We start from the raw sequence: 17,210 nt of genomic DNA on the forward strand, positions 1-17,210 counted from the left end.
GCTATTGAGCCATACAAAGGTGAAACAAAGGTCTCTCTCTCTCTCTTTTTTTTCTCCAAAGGTCTCTTTTTGAAATGAGTTGAAATGAGAAGTTTGGAGACAAGGAGATGCTAAACTGTTCTGCATGATTATGTGAAAGATTTTTTCCTATGGGTAGAGTTATAACTCTATACATTACTTCTTAGAAAAACTATTTTTCCCCTCTGGGGATACTTGTGAAAGTAAGCTAAATTCCAAGTAAGGAGACAGAACCATGGCTGCTGCCTCATGGCCTCACACTGGGGCTACGGAGAGAAGTGACTGGCTTGAAGTTATTACATAGCATGCTCCCCCAGGGGGTGAACCTTGACACTTGCTGTCCTGGATTAAAAACAAGCATTGATTCATTTGCAGTTATGGTGTCAAAAGTTTAAATTTAACACAGAAGTAAACAGTATGGGAAAATAAAGTGTTTTCCTAGGTCATGGCTAGCTTCTTTTTCATCATTCTTTCTTCTTAGCTAATCATTCTTCATTTGCTAATTTTTTCTGCTGTCAGCCTACACGGTTTTTTTTTGGGGGGGGAGGTTTATATGTTCACACATAATGGAACAAATAGTTATCTATTAATTCATTAAAAATTTTTCATAACATGATTTAGTTTACTTTTTGCCCAAACTGTAGGTGGACCTTGGACAGAGCAGAAGTGAGCAAAGAGGAACCCGAAAGAAGCCTGTAATTTGGGGCAGATGGTAAGAATCTCATCCATGAGGGTGTTCAGAGAGGGGGCAAGGGTACGAGCAGCTTGGCGCTCTCCCTCTCTGTTGGCTTGCACGTAGAGGAACGAGGGGAAACCCATGGAATTTGGATCTTGAAGACTTTGATTAGGGTTGCGACTTGGACACTTGCTTGGCTTGTGAGTTTACCTTTCCCAGGATGATCTGTCATGTATAAAATGGAGATCAAGAAAAGCAACAGCTGCTTCATAAAATGGCAGGGATTAAATGAGATTATGTGTATAAAAGCACATTTTCCAGTAAAGAACTCTGTACGTGAGTGTGTGTGTGTGTGTGTGTGTGTGTGTGTGTGTGTGTGTGATGTCTACATAACTGCCATTCTCTTTCTTTGTTGCTAAGAGCATCCTGATTTTATATAGGATGTTTGAGCTTAACTAGTCATTTCTACTCCATTCACGCTCTGCCACTTATTTATTTTCTTAGCCTCCTTTGAAGCCATGAGACCCAGTTGCAGCCAACGAGATATAAGGGGAAGTCTGATGGGGCTTTAGGAAGAGTTTCCTCCCTGACATGAAGAAAGCCTGTATTGTTTGGATGCTAGTGGAAGATCCTGATTCTTGGAGCTGTGGCAGCCATCTTAAGAACATGAGGTAAGAAGCATGAGGGTGAAAAGTTGAAATTGTCTGGGTCTTTTTGGCTTCAGAAAATTTCTGAACCAATCTGGAACTACCTCCCTTCAAGTTTCTAAGTTTCTGAGGTGGTTAAATGACTGTATTGAGCTACTGCTAGTGAGGTATTCTGTTACTTGTAACCAAATGCATCCTACCTGATACCATATGTACAGGGCTTATGTGGGGGTATGTATATGGGTGTGCTTCCTTGAGGACACTGTGGTGTAACAGGTGAGAGCACTAAATATGGGAGTCAAAAAGCTGGGGATAAGTGGCTCTGAATTAACACTCTGAACCTTGACTTACTGATCTATACAATGGGAATGATAGCACTTAATTCACAGAATTGATGGGAGGACTAAATAAAATAATACAAATGAACATGCTTTACAACTCTACAAGGGCTAGAGAGACCTACAGTGTAACTAGGTATCCTCCTGCTGTTTGACTGTAGTGGAGGAGGGATGAAGGCAGGCAGGTTGGAATGACTTAAGTGAATTTTGCTTTTGCCAACAACCCCCAACCCTGCCCCTCCTGTCTTGGTTTGGGTGGCCTCAAATCCAGACACTGAGACAAGGACTTGCTCTTGTCTATTTGGTGGTCTATTGGGGTGATGATCCCGGAGAACACAAGTGAGGGAGTGGGGAAGTGAGACAGGGAAAGGAGGAAGCTGATAAGGGTATAATAATGAGTGAGCAGTTTCCTGCTGTGAGCAACTGGGGCTCAGTCCTCTGAGGACCTCTGGAAACTGTAGACCATATCTTGCAATCATTCCACCAGAGGATGGGGAGGTAGGGCATTTATCACCGACTTCCATTCCCATTGGGTGAGGTTTGTCCTTAGGGGTGTCTGCTCCCTGGTGCTTCTGGTCATGCCTGCAGCCTTCCCAGGCAACCCGCCTTGGAGATGGAGAGAGGTCTGATGCAAAGAAGCAGAGAGACTCAGGTTTTTGAGGTGTGAAGCTGACAGTGTACTGGGGACTGTCTACACCTGAAGAATTCAGGTGGGCAGAGTGATATTGAGAAAGACATCACTGGGGTCTGCCACACCTCCTCTTGGCTTCAACTAGTTCACTCTGGGTTTCTGTCACTTATGACCAAAGAAGTCCTGATGATGCAGCTCACCTCAGCTCTTCACACAGAGGCAGCCACATCCATGTTGGGCCAGCCCTGTGTACAAGGCACTGCTGCCAGGAGCACCTTCCCTGACATGCACAACACCAGTAGCTACTGAGGGGTCGCTGGGGGTGAAAAGACTGTGGCAAAATTTATGGGCTGACTGAAGGGCAAGGGGTCAAAAATGGCTCATTGTTGTTCATCCATGGAGTGATGCCACCTCTTGTCTAGTGAAGAGCCCTGAGCACATGGATGCAGCCAAACATCTGGGGAAATATTAAGGTGTCAACTATATTCTCTTCCTCAGTGTGTAAGTAACTCACCTTCAGTGCCATATGACCTCAAAGCATGATGTCTAAACTGAATTTTGAAGACATAGTTCTTTTAAACAACACATGAACAGAACTTAACGATGAACCCCAAACCGAGATGAGCCACAGTTACTTGCTGACCTTGTAAGCTGCCAGAAAGTTGGTTTTCCTTTTATTGACCTGAAATCAAGCATTTGGAATGCATTCAGCTGCAGGGAACAGACACCCAACTTCAGGGGCTCATTCAGATCAGAGCTTCTTTGCCTCATGTAACGAGAGGACTAGCAGTCGATGGTTGCTAGTGATAGGTCAGCAGCTGACCGTGCTGTCAGGGACTCAGACATAGGGTCATTTTCATCCATCAGATGAATTATAAGTGAGTCCACTCTGTTTAATCCTTCTACTGAAGGGACATTCCATGTAAAAATAATTTTAGAGACGAGAGAAGTAAAAAAAATTAAAAGTAGTGCTATAAATAATGAGCATGTGCTTTAGGATTTGGCAGTATTCTCTTTAAAAAGTGTTTTGTGTCATACCTGGTCCTGGCCTCTGTCATGCTTAAAACAGATTATTTTCTCTTTGTTTTGTTCTGTTGTTTCATGTGCTCTAGGGCCAAAGTCATTGCCACGAGTAGAGGTGGTAGAGCAGAGAGTGCAAGGACTCTGAGCCCTGGGACCACACGAGTCTGTTGATCTGTGACTGTTTTTGACCTACAAAAAGGAGGATGTAGTTCAATGTAATATTAGAATTATCAACATTTGGTGACTATTTATTGAGTGCTGATTATGAAGTGACAGCCTCAGCTCCTAAGTGACCAAGCTAGGACTCAAACATTGTTTGGTGTCAGGGCCCCCTCGGTGCCAACACCACCTCTCTCCAATTTTTATTCAACACTCCTCGTCTTCTGGCCTCCATGTAATAAAGCTATAGAAACTTTCCCTACTTTTCGAACTTCACCGTGCCCCCTCAGAATCTGTGAGAAAATGCAGCCAAGCATCTTCTGGAAGATTAGGAGGGCAGGAAGATTCCACAGCCACCTTCCGGCTGATATTTGAGCCCTGCTTTCAGCACGGTCAAGCCTTTTGGAGGCGGCGTATGGCTTGTATCAAACTCTATATTTAGGAAGAACAACTGTGAGCTATGACAGGAATTCTCTTGAACACTTAGCCTTAAACCGAGTTCCCCTCCAGCCCCGAGCTGGGAGCAGCTCTCAATACTGGGTGACGCGCCGAGCACTTGAGCTATTTCAGCCACATGAAAAGCATTGGGACTGAGATCGCAGCTCAGAGGACACCGGGCGTCCCTTCCACTCACTGAGGAGCCTCGTATTCCGGCACCTGGCTGCCTGGGACTTTCCCTAGGCAGTAAACAAATACCTAAAGCAGGTAAGCAGGAGGACCCAGCTCGGACAACTGGGCTTTCTGATGGAAATTTTCTTGCTACCTAACTCAAAGTGGCTACTTACAACTTTCTAGGACTGTAACCAGTGGGTGTAGCTTCCCTGTAAATTCACTGTTCACTGGTGATGTTGCTGCTTCTGTTTTATAAACTGCTTGAGGGGGAGGTTGAAAAAATGCTGAACTAAAGGGAGTTTTCATTAATAGTGACTTTAAGAAAATTTCCACAGTCCAGATACGATGACTGTTACCCTGAACATTTATGTCACTTTGATTCTTATGGCAAGGGTGCCAGTTGGTCACCTGCAGACTGATTCGGGTTGTAAGCTTAGAAATAATCAGGAGAATTTGGGGGCAGAGGAAAGCTATAATGCTAGCTCTTTGGCTTACCTAAGTGCAAATTATTGCCAGAGCTGTTAACACAGCACAAGTTTAGAACACTTTTCTCCTCTCCCTAAGCGCCAGACTTGGCCTCAATGATAAAGTGCTATCAACATATAGATCCGTTAATACTCCAGACCCATCTTTTCAAAAGCCTGTGACTGCGGTGTTCCCCGTTCCCAGCAGGGTGGAGGGCAGCAGCCCTGCCTCCCTCTGTGTGGGCACCAGACTCTGATACATGGCAGTACTGAGTGCCTCTTCCCTCCCGGCATAGCTCAGGCAGAGTTGAATAGAGTTAGTTCCGACAGCTGAACATCTTTCTACACCCTTCTCAGGAATTATTTTTAGCTGCAGGACAGAAGATAATTCCCTTTGAGATTGAGCGGTAGCCATTTCATTGACCTTTAAAAAGAACAAAACAAAGCCCCCTCTCTCTAGCTATCGATTTATTTTCCTCTGAATCCCTTCTCATTAAATTAGCGACATTAATGTTGACAAATTGTTAGTAAGTGAAAGAGTCTTATTTAGAAGTCAGATATGAGACGCTGTCCAATCAAATACCAGCAGAGGTATAATGTACATGACTCAGCATACAGACCATTAAAGATCCCCACTGACTTGCAGAACTGCCAGGAAAACTCAGCTATGCTAAGCTGGCAAGCATTTCCATTATAGTATAGGCTTTGTAAAAGTCAATCTATGCCTGGTCAAACTTTCCATGTTTCTAAATTGTAGCCAGAACCAAGAGACACAGTAATAGAGTGCTTTAAAGAGTACCTCTCTGGATGAAAAGCTGTGGCCCCGGTGTGAGTGGAGTTGTGCATCTAAGGCATAGCTTTCTTTTTTGGTCCAGGGACTGGGTGTGCAGATAAAGAAGGAAGGTGCATTCTACACCCTGCATCCGTGATGGAGGTGAACGCAGGGCCAGGGAAACAGCCAGGGAACACTGTCTATTTTTATTCATCAGTGTGCTTTGCCCTGATTTCTCTCAGAATAATGAGGACAGCAGGAACGGCTGCAGAACTGATTTACGCAAATGTTATCTAGCCTGTTTGCAAGGAATGAGAGCTGGTATCTGACCAACTTTCTGGAGGTGTCTCTCTCGCAGGCTGACATATATGTTAAGAAGGAATTTGTACATAAATGAGATTATACCAAAGCTATACTGGAGACAAGGCCCAACTACCCATCTCTTAGGCTCAGAGGTCCACAAAATACAAAGCAATCCAGTAGTTCAGTGAAAAAACAAAGTCAGTCTAATTTTACAAAAATCAGTGCAGTATGAACACAATCATTTATCGCCTGAGCTTTTGTTTTTTACATTTCAGCTTGCTTTTGTAATGCCATAAGGAAATTCCTAATTTGCCCGTTTTTAATCGATGTACAATATTTCTTTTAATTCCCAAGTCATATTAGTTAAACTTTAATTGTACACATACAGCGAATACTATATGATGAGATATTAAAAGTCCTGTGAGACTCATTGTTTTGCATGACTTTTAATAGCTTTTGAGGAACAGAAACATTAAAAATTAAACTATGAAGCTTTTCCTTTTGCAACTGAGCTGTGTCCTAGATCCAAAAATTAAAAATCCTTCACTGACTCTTTGACACTGCAGGAAAGACAGTAACCTATTGGAAACATACCACAGAGCAAAATGCATTCTTGATTGTTCAATTTGTTAGTGCTTTTTCATTTTTTAATCATGTTGAAAATAATTCTACCCTTATGCACGGAGACTGTACTTCTGTATTACTAAAATATTCAGGTGAAACTTAAAAAAAACCCATCGTTTTCATGTATGTGTCTCCAAAGACTACATAGGTGGATACTAATTACAGAGATTTTATAAAATTATACATTTGTTCAACTTCATATAATAGAGCCTAAGACTTTAAAGATCTCAAAAAAAAGAAAGTTTTTCAGAGTTCTCAGATCTTTTATCTCTAAAGTATTGTGAGGCATCACTACATCAATTCTTACTCTGTACTGAGAGCTGTAGACCAGTATAATGACTAAAAAGTTACTAGCTAAAAGCAATGGCAATGAAATGATGAATATTTGCATCATGCTTTATAGTCCACAAGGAATTTTCAGGAACATTATGTAGTTTTAATTCTTACCACAACCTGTGAAGCAGGTAACATTTAAGGAAGACGAAATGGGCCTAGAGATGTCGACAGACATACTCTAGATGGACTGACGCACATGGGACTTGTAACAAATGCCAACACTGCTCTGTCTGTTCATTTACTCACCAGTTAGCTCACACTCCTACATCAGTCAAGAGAGGAAACCCTAGTCAACCCGGATTATAGTTTGGGTTTAAAAAGCAGCATGCTTTAAAAATATATATATACATAAAAAAACCCCAGAAAACAAATCCCCAAAAAGCAGCATGCTTTTAATTCACTGAGTTTCAAACTTTTTCACTCGGTCCTGTTGACATGTAATAGGCCAAGCTATAGCAACCTGAGCCTCAGTAAACCACATCTCTAGTCAGCCGGCTCTAAGTCAGGTCTCACGAGCTGAAAGAAAGCAAAGGACCTTTGGGAACGAAGCACTGCTACATATTGGGGATCTGACATGGTCACATCAGTCCTATTTGCCTTCTGAGATGGTTCATTTAAAGAAAAGAAGACAGGGGAGGCTTGCCTGCCGGCTGCCTGGTTTACAGAGCCCGGGCTCTGGACACACGGAGCAGGGAGATGCGGCCACGTCCTCCCAGCGTCCCGCAGGTCTCTGGGCAGAACAGACACGTGCACAGCGAGCGGGCAGCATCGCAGTAGCAGGAATGTGGTACAGACCCCCTCTCTTTGGGTGTTCGAAGGAGGAGAGGTGCTCCAGATGGACTGACGCATAGTCCAGGCAACAGCTGAGATCAAAAGTTCAGTTTCGAGCGGAAAGCTTCTGAGGCCCCAAACAAAGGTGTTTTATTCCCATAACCTCTTTGCTTCGCTGCTCTTGGCAGGGGGGCAGGAGGGCAGGGCAGGAGATGATAGCGCCTTTCAAGTTTCTGATTGCCTATCGTTAGCATCAGGGGCGAGGCATCTCAGCATTTCTCCTCCTGAATGATTTATCCCGAGCTCTAGTGTTCCCTCTCCCTGAGCCTCTGGCAAGGAGAGTCTCTAAGTAACCGGAAACTGAGGCTGAAAGAATATATGGCCAATGAAAGGGGTGACTGCCCAGTTGAATCAGGAGTTAAATTCTAATTTATCAAGACTGAGAATCAGAATGCCGCCACCTCTAACAGTTTCTTACTTGTTTTTTTAGGGATAAGAAAGACCGCACAAATATGTCGAAACAGCCAGTTTCCAATGTCAGAGCCATCCAGGTAAGTAGGCAGATTTGTGTTTTAACATCAGCTCTGCATCTTCCAGTCTGTTTAATAAATCAGACTTTTTGAGACTGTTCACTCCTAACTGATGATTAACGTCAAGAAGAAAAGAAAGACTCGTGTAAGGTGTAAGAGAGTATATAAGGCTGGTCAGGTACAACTAAGAAGGGAGGAGCTATTTTTGTGTCATTGTGCTGAATTGTAAGACAAAGTTTATGAATGAGAATTAAATGATCTTTTACAAAAATGTAGTGTGTATGCTTTCTGGTATGTTTTTTGAGGCACAAGGTTTTGATATGCTCATGGATAAAAATTTAAAAATTCAATTTCCATTCTTATATCCCATTGAGTTTGGTCACTCATCTGTTTAGAACACATCTTTCTTTAAATAACATCCTTGTCTTGACAAATGTTCTTCCCAAGGCTTGAGTATTTACCTTTTAAAGTCTGTATGCTACTACGTCTCCTCCCAGCAAACCAATTCCTCAGTTGTTTCAACTGACTAAAGTGTCACACACAAGAAGGAACACAAATACAATTCTGGAGAAAACTTTCAGTATTTGTTTTCACTCAGTACGTAATCTGTTCTTTCTCTTAAGGGCTCTGTGTTTAACTCTCAAGTGGCCCCCACACTGAGATGCTAGGCACAACGCTTTACTGTAAAATTGCATCTTTCCTTTTCATCAACATGGAGCCATCTGTACTCTCTCTAAAGGAACTTTTAACCTTTTTTTTCCTGGACTTTTTTTTTTTTTAATGGAGGTACTGGATTGAACCCAGGACATCGTGCATGCTAGCATGTGCTCTACCACTGAGCTCTACCCTCTCCCTTTCCTGGACTTTTCTGAATACTGCAGAGCATATGGCAGTTCCCGAATATCTAGGGTCTGATGCACCACCACAGCATAAACCTGTTCATAAACAACTGACCATATTTTTAAGGGGCATGCATGTGGTCTGGTTGTGGGGTGAGGAATCCTAGCACACATCGGCGGTGGAAGTGGGTGGAGGGACAGGTCTTTACCTCTCATGACTAACATAGAGCTGTAAATGGATGGGGTTCTTAAGTGGCAAAGATGTATAACAATCTCTGAAAACCTGTCATTGAACAAACCACCAAAAAAGGGACTACTGGCAAGGACTTATCTCTGCACTGCCACGTATGGCCCTCTGGTGTCCACCTAGTGAGTCTCTGAGGGACCCTGACGTTGGTAGTGGAATTCATTTTGCCTCCCAGACCTGTGGGCATCCTTGTATTGTTTGTTTTCTGAGGGGGATGTAATTAGGTTTCTTCACTGATTTCTGCTTGGAGGAGGTACCAGGGGTTGAACCTGGGACCTCTTCAGTGCTGAGCATGCGCTCTACCACCTGAGCTCTACCCTTCCCCTCTGTGGGCATCCTTGAGCCTTTGAACTTTCTCTTTCACCCAGTATGTAGAGCTGTTAGTGGCATGGGCTGTGAAGCCAGATTACTGGAGTTTGAATCTTTAATCCATTTTGTACTGGTGTGGGATCATGGGAAAACTACTTCACCTACTTTCTCTCTCTGCCTCCGTTTCCACATCTGTAAAATGTGGATGGTACAAACCTCCTAGGGCTACATGTATAAGATGCTTAAAACAGCACAGTGAGCCCTCATTAAGTGTCAAGCTGTTATTGTAAAAATTATCATTCATGAATGCTCTATGTTAAAGTGATGAGAAATAATACCATTTCATCACTGCATTTGAAGCTCCCAAAGAGCTAAACATAAAATTTCCTTTTGATTTTGCAGGACACAAAAACATAGTCTTCTCTCAGGCTGCCTTTTCTTCTCTTCCTTTTAAAGCTGGAAGTGTATTACTTTTTCTTCCTTAGTGCTTCCTGGCCTTCCTCAAATCTACACTGAGAATTCATCAGTATTTTAGCTACTAATTTTGACCTTTATATTTTTAGGACTGTAATATTTAAAAAGCTGCTATTGACTGTTTTCAATAGCTGTTATCATACTGCATTTTTAAAAAATCCATCCACTCTACCAACAAAGGCAATACAGTGCTTCCTTATGGATGTGGTATTGCCTCTTTCAATATGTTTTATGCCACACAGAAAGCCTAATTTAATGTATCTTCAAATGAAAATATTTCTTGTGGCTAAATGGGATCCGCACTATCTGATATTTTCCTGTTATCTCTGCATTAACCTGAAGTAGAGTCTATTTAAAAAATATGAAAATGGTTATGCTGTACAAAATGCTTTATGGTAGGAACATTATCTAGGGTACGGTCTTGTCAGGAACAAATAGAGACCCCAATTAATGAGAGAGTACCCTCGTTGTAGAATGCTACTTGAAGATCTTAAATGTTCTATTCAATACACTCTAGTCACTTCTTTTTATTAGAAACTTATCTCGAATTCAGTTCAACGGTCATTTCCTGGGTGCATACTTTGCTCCAGGCAACATACTATGTGTAGGCTATGCAAAGATGAATTGATATCTGATCCCTGAGTTTGAGGAGCTCATGGTTTCCCAGACTTACTATCTGTGTGATGTTGGGTAAGTTGTTTTTTCTCTGTGCCTCAGTTTCCTCACGAGGGTTAAATGAATTAATGCATGTAAATGCTTAGGCCAGTGTCTGGCTTACTGGAATTGCTCAATAAACATTAGCCATTATCATCCATTATCATCATCATAATCCTCTGGTTCAACAGTGCCCAAAGTGTATCTCCTGGGATACTAGTTTGATGGGATGTTGTTAATTAAAGGGCTCAATGATAATAAGTGTTTGGGAAACACTACATTAAGCAATGTTGACAAGGATCTTTACTGCAGGATTTCTCAGAGTCCATAACTTGCTAATGCCTTCATACATTTCCAAGCAGGTGGTGATATATGCAATGTTTTCTAACCATATTGGATCATTTAAATGAGTATCTTGTAGGATAGTATTTTGCAGCGCAGACTTCTAAAGGTAATGACTTAGATCTCTATTTTGTCTGGATTGAGCGAATTTAAGCCACTGTCAACCATACTTCTAACAGTCAGGCATAGGTAGTTGAATTACTGCACCTATGTGCATCAGACAACATGGAGCCTAATGGTTACAAATCTCTACCCAGCCACTCACTTATCCTGTGACCTTGGTTCATCCTTAGTTTACCTTTCTGTAAAATGGGGACAATCATACTATTTATTAGGATTGTTACAATGAATACACAAAATCACGCATGGCAAGTGCCTGGTTGACAGCACACAAAATCCTTAAGAGATGGTTCCATCTCCTCCGTGCCCCAGAATAAGAGGAAGGCCAGAACCAGACCTACCCTCAGAGGATGGACGGTTGCCTTTCACATCCACATTGAAGAAGAGATGGCCTTGGAATTGTAAAGGGGATTCTATCTAAGTCTATATTTCTTTTCACTTATATTAATGAAATCTCATTTATGCTAAGGGCATTAAAAATATCCTGAAGAAATCAGTTGCTCCTTCCATAGCTTGGAGAGGGCCTTTGTCTCCTAAGCAGCTAAGGCTCTATACCAGAAGGTGGCCCACCTTTTTTGTAAAGGACCAGAGAGTAAATATTTTAAGATTTGCAGATGATTGGGTCTCTGTTGCAAGTACCCAACTCTGCAGTTATAGCACAAAACAAGCCACAGGCGATACATAAATGAATGGGTGTGGCTGTGTGCCAATGAAACTTTATTTACAAAAACAGGTGGCAGGTTGGATTTGGCCCATGGGCCGTGGTTTGCTGACCCCAGTTCTGTACTCTGAAGGCTGCTTGTTAAACCCCGCTGTTGATAGGAATGGAGTTGCAACCAAGGTAACATCAGCACACTTGGCACAGTGGGTCTGATTCCTTCAGATGAAAGAATTTGACATGACAGGTGGTGGAGAAAGCTAGCATTGCTAGGAAATCTAATTCCATCAGTGATCTGCTCAGTAAGTCTCTCTAATGAGACCAAGTGACTCTGGCCACTGGCAGCACCAGCCTGTCCTTCCCCTTACTCCTGAACACACCCCCTTTGGAAACTACCACAGGCCTCCCCAGAGCCAATGTTCTCTGGGTCGTCACTGGCCCTTTCTCCTCACTGTTGATCAAAGTAAGCTGAGTATTATTTGTCCTCTCCCATGAGATCTGAGAGTTTCATGGTTGAATGGAAAAGAGCCCTGTGTCCTAGTCTTAGCTCTGCTCTGTGACTTCACCCCCTTGGTCCACGTGAGCTGCAAAGCACTGGGCAGGGGGAGTGTTGCATTAAATGATCTCTAAGCCTCTGTCCAGCTTCTAATAGTCTAGGAACTTCTTGAGAATAACTTCTAAGGTTTATTATTAGGATGATAATAATAGTCACAGTTTCTTCAGGGTTTACTAGGCACTTAGCATAATGCAATGGGATTTCCATGGATTATAAAGAAGGCTTTGAAGAAGCCAAAGAACTCACCCAGGATCACACAGAATGTGAGTAGGAGTCAGGAACTGAACCTGAGTTGCCTGATCCCAAAGCCCATGTTTGGAACCACTCTGCCATACTGTCTAGACTCATTATTTACCATCTCCACCCCAGCATGGAGACTGGGGATGGAGGAGTGGGTGCAGACCCTTTAAAGGGTGATCGTAAGTACCAAGGCTACGTGAGGGACAATTACCATTTTATGGATGCTGGTTTTTCCCTTTTAAAGCCCTCAACTAACATTCAGAAAGGGTATCAGCATTTCAGCCAAGAAGCTAATAGCTTACACTGATTAAAGTCATCTTAAATGTAAGTTGGCTAGGAGTGAAAAGTACAAAGTAAAGTGACTCAGTGACAAACATGGTCTCAAAATACAAATGACCATGGCCACTGACTCCTATTTCTCTGCTTAAGTGACTTAATCAAGCCACTTGTGAAACTAAACCTAACTCCTGTATCATCCATGCTAGAGGAATGAATCTATGAGCCTTGCATCATTAGTGAGTACGTGGCTTCTTATCGTGGGAAGTTTCCATTGTTACCTAATCCACGTGTAGAACAGGACATCTTGATGCCCCGAGTTTAAGTACTTCTTTCCCTTCCCTACCCGTTATATCACTCTTCCTCCGCCTTCCATTGCTCAGGGCATAAGGGCTCCATGGAAGAAGAAAACAGCCTGACAAAAATATTTACAGACAGGTGTTAGGGACTCTAACCCATTTAGAATTTCCAGTTTAAAAAAGATTTCAGGAATGACAATCCTTGGTACAACGAAGAGACTATCACCACCCACAGTTAATCAAATACATTTATTAAAGCCAAAAATAATGGTGATAATGCCTTCCTTTACTATTTTATTTAAATTTAAAAGATAAAAAGTGAACTTTCTTTTGCTACATGCTTTTTCTTTGACCATGGGTCTACTGTTTCTTTCTTAGGTAAGCCACTATAATACACTGTTTATGATTTCCAATGCTGTTTCCTTTGAAGTCAGAACTTGACTCATAGCAGTCTGACTGTAGTGTTCCCTCCAGCTGGTGATCTTCACTGCTCCACCCAGGGCTCCATATTGGTGCCTTGAGGCAAGCAGTCCTATACTAAGAGATGTCATTTTTTGAGGCTGAAATTCACAAGTCCTTCAGAAATATAACCTGCCTCCAACCAATTGTACATATTATCTTAATAGCTGTACAGGACATTCCTGAAAACTGCTTTTCCCTGGATGACAAGACTACAGTTGAGTCATTCAGGAAATTATTGAAGAGAACAAAAAGCATTGAGAACTGAGAGAGAGAGAGAGAGAGAGAGAGAGAGAAAGAAAACCTTTCAGTATGAAACATCATGGGTAAAGAACAGTGACTGAGTGGGAGTTTCTCAAAATTGTGTTGAGTGGGAAAGTTTTGTGTGTTCCGAATCCATTTCACATTTCAAGAATCCCTAAAGACAAAGAAGCTATGCAGTCTAGTGATACAGAATTTTATTTTAAAATAGGTTGGATATATTTTAATTGGCATGTGTGTGTCCTCTTAATTTAGCCTAATATATCAAATAAGAAATCTTATTTTTAATTAGCTATTGAGAAAACAAACCTCTTTATGAAAGTCTTCTGTGAAGATGCTAGAAATCTCAAAATGCCCTATCCTGCTCCATTCAGAGAAGGACTTGGACTATAAGAATAGGAAAGCTCAGAAAGAATTACTGTAAAATGCAACCCTATAGGGGTTCCTCTGCTCAGGGCTGGGAGAAAAACATGGGGGAAGCTATAGACTCTGGCAGGAGCTGCTGGAGACCTTTGAAAACTAAAGATAGAACCAGTGGGGGGTCATCAGAAACAAACAGGCAATGGGAGGAAACTCCCAGTCTCAGCACTAAAAAGAGAGACGGAGTGGGGACCAAAAGTAGGGGGGAGATAAGCGAACAATGGCTCTGGAAAGCAAAGTGGAGTGGGATTGTTGGTACCCAGCGGCTGGCAGCTATCAGAATCCAGCTCACTGGGAAAAGATGTCGTTCCATTGTAAGTCACACGGGAGCGGCTATGGAGGGAATATTGTTTCCAGAATTCTCTGGCTCAAAGCCTGGAGCCAAGCAGGAGAACAATACAAATAATTAAGGGAGTAGTGGAATTAACTTACAGGGAATTCTTTCTGCTTTTCTTAACCTGGTGAGATCAAGTGTAGTATTCATTTCACATCAGATAGGTCTGTTATCAGGGAACTGTATCCTGTTCTGGCAAAAGATGATCTAGTAGATTTTTTCCATTTCCAACTTCGCAGATGTAACAAATTATGTACAGCTTGGGAAAGTGATGCACTGTGTCTCCTGCGTCAGGGGCATATTTAAAAACATCTAAGATGAATAAATCTCAAGGAGAGGAAAAAATACAAGGGAATGTGTTACAAAAGGAATAAAACAAAAGCCTGCTTCCTTTACATTTATACAGAATCTATATAGGGAAGGAAGTCCAACCTTATATCAACTCCACGTCATTGATTTCTATGTTTGTTTATTCTTTCGTAAAAATGTAGCTCGTATTTCAAATCCATTTTGAGTACCAAATACCATGCTCAGTTTGCAGATGGAAAAATTGAGTCACTGAGAAGGTATTTTATTTGTGTTCAAACAGAGCAAGTCAGTGAAAAGAACAAGAATATGACACTAATTCTCTGGCCAATGGAATAAAAACAGAAAGCTGTAGGTCTACATATTTCTATCAAATGCATGCTATAAGGAAATTTTCTTATGGCTGTGATTTACTCTATAATTTGTCACTCAAATATCATTGCCCCACAATTATTTTAATGACGTGTATAATCATTTACAAAGTAGTCCACCAACACTCCCTTAACGTGTACATTAATGAATGGTTACTTGACACGTTCATAGGCTGCTTTGGATCCTGTCAATATTTGCTGTCAAAAAACCCATTTACGTTCTGGTTTCTTGAGTGATGCCTTAAAGATGAAAAAGCATCAAGTCAGTGAGTTAATGGCTCATTTTTCATTGTGGCTTTTTTGGGACACCGATTCTGGAATTATCCATTTTGTGTGTGCCTTTCCCAAGGCCATTCTCAAGGTATAAGCCTGCAATTTTAGAGCTAGTTTAGAGAATGTTAGAGTGGCTAGAGCTAACTTGGGCCAAGAGAAAAGAACTCTTTGGAGAGGAGTCCGACAAAGTTGAGGAAGTCTGTCCCTAAGGTCAGGCAGCTTCTATTGGGAATCCAGGCTATTCCTCGAACTGTTTGTGCGACCTTGAGCAGATCACCTAAGTTCTTTGGGGCTCAGTTTCTTTATCAATAAAACAAAGATGATGGTCTGAACCTCAGAAGTACGTTGTGAGGATGAAGGTGTAGTGATAAGCTAGGCTGAATCCTGTGGTTTTGGGGTGGATAAGGTAGTTTGCGGTAGATGGGGGAGGAGTTGTTACCATCCCACAACCTCACCGCCAGGTTAAGGTGAAAGCTAGTCCCATCCCAACTCTGCCACTTTGTTAAACACACATTTGTTAGCAAACAAGCATAAAACCATTCATACAGCCTGTCTGTGAGCTTGAATGATGCCTCAGCTCTTGTTCCTTTAAGTGTTCTGAATGGGTGCCAGTTTGCATAAAAGGTTCCTATGAGGCAGGTGGTGATTCTGTTGCCGTTAGTTGGCAGCAGCCAGCTGGAAATCCTCATTATCGATGGCTGGAGACCAGCCCATCGGGGATCACTTCTCTGAGCTCTGTCTCCAAAGATACAAGCTGTAGGCATAAGATTCTTACACTCTGTTCAGCAGGGTGGGAATTATCTCTCAAATATTTTGACCAACTTGCATATCTTAACCTCCTCCTCCAACTTCATCAATAAAAGCCATTTCGAATACTCATCCCACTATTTCACCTATTTCTGACATTTCTTCAAATAATAAAGCCTCAGGTGTTGGTGGAGATAAGGCTAACAAAACACTTACAGTATCATGGAAGCAACTTAAATGTCCATTGACAGGTGACTGGATAAAGAAACTGTGGTATATATACAATGGAATACTACTCAGCTATAAAAAAGAATGAAATAATGCCATTTGCAGCAACATGGAAGGACCTGGAGATTGTCATACTCAGTGAAGTAAGCCAGAAAGAGAAAGAAAAATACCACATGATATCACTGATAAGTGGAATCTAAAAAATGAGACAAATGAACTTAAATGAACAAAACAGAAACAGACAGACACAGAGAACAATCTTCTGGCTACTAGGGGGGAAAGCAGGGCAGGTGGAGGGACAAATTGGGAGTTCGAGATTTGCAGATACTAACTACTATACATATAATGGATAAACAACAACATCCTACTGTGTAGCACAGGGAACTATACTCAATACCTTGTAATTGCCTATAATGAAAAAGAGTATGAAAAGGAATATATATATATGTATATATGTATATGTATAACTGAACCACTATGCTGCATACCAGAAACTAACACAACACTGTAAACCGACTATACTTCAATTAAAAAAAAAAAAGAAAACACTTGGAGTAGCAATCTGGGGAATGTGGTCTTAGTGATATTTTACCACCTAACCACCCCAGAAGGTTGAACTCCCAATTAGAGCAATAGAGTTCCCTGGAGCTGCAGTTTAAACCAACCTGTGGGTATAAAATATCACGGTGTCTATGCTAAAGTAGTTTAAAGTAAATTACAGACATCTTAACAATGGGCAGAGCGAACATTTTAAATGCATGTCAATACTCATCTGCTTAGGGATGATCGCTTTCAATGGCTGTCAGATTGGGCCCCCAAGTTTCAAGGAACTGCTCATGGCCTGGGGCTTGGGGAAACAGATGGGGTCTGGGCTCCCTGCCACCTTAGCTAGA

At 41.8% G+C, this 17,210-nt stretch overlaps 1 protein-coding gene across 1 annotated transcript in view; it reads left to right on the forward strand.

The window, feature by feature from the left end:
• The first annotated feature begins 3,991 nt into the window (after positions 1-3,991).
• The window catches only part of SMPX (small muscle protein X-linked), a 49,409-nt gene continuing 36,190 nt past the window's right edge, over positions 3,992-17,210 (forward strand). The window contains exons 1-2 of the mRNA XM_010987445.3: positions 3,992-4,197; positions 7,865-7,925. Coding sequence (XP_010985747.1) covers positions 7,887-7,925 — 39 coding nt within the window. The 5' untranslated portion in view covers positions 3,992-4,197; positions 7,865-7,886. The remainder of the gene's footprint in view (positions 4,198-7,864; positions 7,926-17,210) is intronic.

The sequence above is a fragment of the Camelus dromedarius genome, chromosome X (assembly GCF_036321535.1).
Source record: "Camelus dromedarius isolate mCamDro1 chromosome X, mCamDro1.pat, whole genome shotgun sequence".
NCBI classification, from domain to species: Eukaryota; Metazoa; Chordata; class Mammalia; order Artiodactyla; family Camelidae; genus Camelus; species Camelus dromedarius.